The sequence below is a fragment of the Halyomorpha halys genome, unplaced genomic scaffold (assembly GCF_000696795.3).
Source record: "Halyomorpha halys isolate HHAL.00 unplaced genomic scaffold, Hhal_1.1 Scaffold939.1, whole genome shotgun sequence".
NCBI lineage: Eukaryota > Metazoa > Arthropoda > Insecta > Hemiptera > Pentatomidae > Halyomorpha > Halyomorpha halys.
In genome coordinates, this window is record NW_027108038.1 from 239004 (window position 1) to 241311 (window position 2308).

Consider the following 2308-nt stretch of genomic DNA (forward strand, 5'->3'; position numbering starts at 1 on the left):
TTTTATTTATTAATTTCTTTAATTATTTAAAAAAATGTTTTTTTACTTTTATCATGCCATAGGCGTTGATGACCAGAGGGTTTTACGCCTTTAAGCAACAATCAATAACAACAACTTGTGGGAATTTCTAAACTTTTATAATGGTCATTCAATTTTTTTTTTTAGGAAATATTAAAAGCAACAGTAATTAATACTTTAGAAGAAATATTTTAAGCACTTAGTTTTAAAAATATCACAACAGAGGATAACGATATTCTATTAATTAATTGTGAACACAAGAAAAATTTCAGTCATTTATCTTTTAATGTCCTTTTTTCAGAATTACCCGCGTATAAAGCTTATATAGATGAAATATGATTAAAATCATTTAATAATACTCTAGCAGCACTGATATTAGAAATGAAGAAATTTGTTCATCAGAGGACTTAGTTAACCGTGAGTTAGTTAATTAATTAATTATGATAGGCGGTGCTTACCCAACATATTAACTAAAGCTCCAGTAGCTGCGTTGTTGACAAGTAGGTGGATTCCACCGAAGTCCTCTTCTATCCGGTCGAAGGCATCTTTGACACTGGACTCTCTTTGAACATCACACAGGTAGCCGTTCACAGTGTAACCCTTCTCTCTCAATTCCTTTTCCAAGTCCTGTTGTAATTTCCATAATATAATACTACGTACACACAAATATATATATATATTTATATATAGTTGTGTTTGTAAAAATTGAAGGCACACAAAAACAGCATAAATTACAACTATGTTACTTGTCATCAAGACAGTATTTACTTTGATTTGTCATTAAGGTCTCTATAAAATTTATTTTACAACAAAAGTTTTTAAATTTCCTAAACAATTGTCTTTTTTTTTTCAGTTAGGAGTTTTACACAGCATAAATTTTCTCCAATTGCAATATTAATATTTCAACCTCACAATATAAAGCTATATTCAGCTTTTTTAAATAGTTTCTATATAATTTGATTTTTATAAAAATGGTATAAAATAAGGATAATTCTAATAATAATAATAAGAAATAAAATTTAGGTCTTGAAAATATAAGATGTGTCACGTTTTGAAAATTTTAAGACAATACTTATCAGTTTATATCCTACAATCATCTTTATAATCACCCATGGAAACACGATAAGTATTTGTAATTTCTTCAATAAACAGAAATACACTAAGGGGAAGTTTTGGCATCATGAATTGAAAAGAGGATTTAGAAAAAAGCTATAATTTCGTTTCAAAATATGGTGGTGGCGCACCGCACCACAGTTTTTCTAATCATTCCATTAATGAAAGCGAAAATTCTACATATGAGTAAATAGAACATTTAAAGGCAACATGTAAATATAGTTTGTTCCAATAATTTTATTTTAAAGACAATTTATGCAAGATTAAAAACTTTTGAGTTTCTAAGATAGGTTTCTTACACTCAACTAGAGGAGAAAATCTTTTATACATGCCCCTTGTATGGATTTTAGTTATTTATATTATTATATTAGTAATATTTCCTTATTTAAATTTTTTTTATATTCAAATATTCACAATACAAATATACTCAATTCTAGAACATTATCAAATGAGCCATGGTGAGTCCAAGTGATCTAAGTGCCAAATACTGCTAATATATCGAGATCCAAAGATCATGTAGAAGGAACGGACTAAAGTAGACATTCAGACATCCATCTTCTTGTTACAACTAATAAAAATAATTTTCAGAACAAAAAAAAAAAACAAAAAAAAAGTAAATTAAATAAAGAATTCAAGCAGTGAAAGGGTTAAATTTAGAAAGTTTATTTTTAGCTTTTTTCATGTGTTTTTACAGAAGTTTTTTTGGAAACTGTCGGCCTTTCCCAAAATATTTAAATTAGGAAAACCTCGGTGCCCTTTTTTATCCAGGACCCTGACCTCTTACTCCACTTACCGATCTAACCACCCCTACATGACATTGACCATAGTAAATGGATTAATTTGATGTGATAGCGTTAGGAGTCACTGTATAGAGAGGGCTATAAAGAACCATTGTTAAGAAAATCAAGGTCCACTCCGGACTGTAGTATTACATAAGCGTATTAATGATAACATTATATAAAAATATAGAAAAAATTAAATATGTACCACTACAACCCATGAAGGGTAAGAGATGCAGTATTTTGTAAGGAAGTTCTGTTGCTAGACCAAGAGTTGTGCAAGGAGGTGATATGGTCAGAATCACGCTTGACTTTATGAAGCTGGGTAGGCCCGCAGTGAAACATAAAATAATTAACTTTCACAGCCGGATTCCTCGGCGTTAATAACACAGTGCCTT

At 29.6% G+C, this 2308-nt stretch overlaps 1 protein-coding gene across 1 annotated transcript in view; it reads right to left on the reverse strand.

The window, feature by feature from the left end:
* LOC106687266 (farnesol dehydrogenase) overlaps nucleotides 1-2308 on the reverse strand; it is a 19211-nt gene that overhangs the window by 11967 nt on the left and 4936 nt on the right. Inside the window, exon 2 of the mRNA XM_014431038.2 lies at nucleotides 477-645. Within this exon, the coding sequence (XP_014286524.1) occupies nucleotides 477-645 (169 nt within the window). The remainder of the gene's footprint in view (nucleotides 1-476; nucleotides 646-2308) is intronic.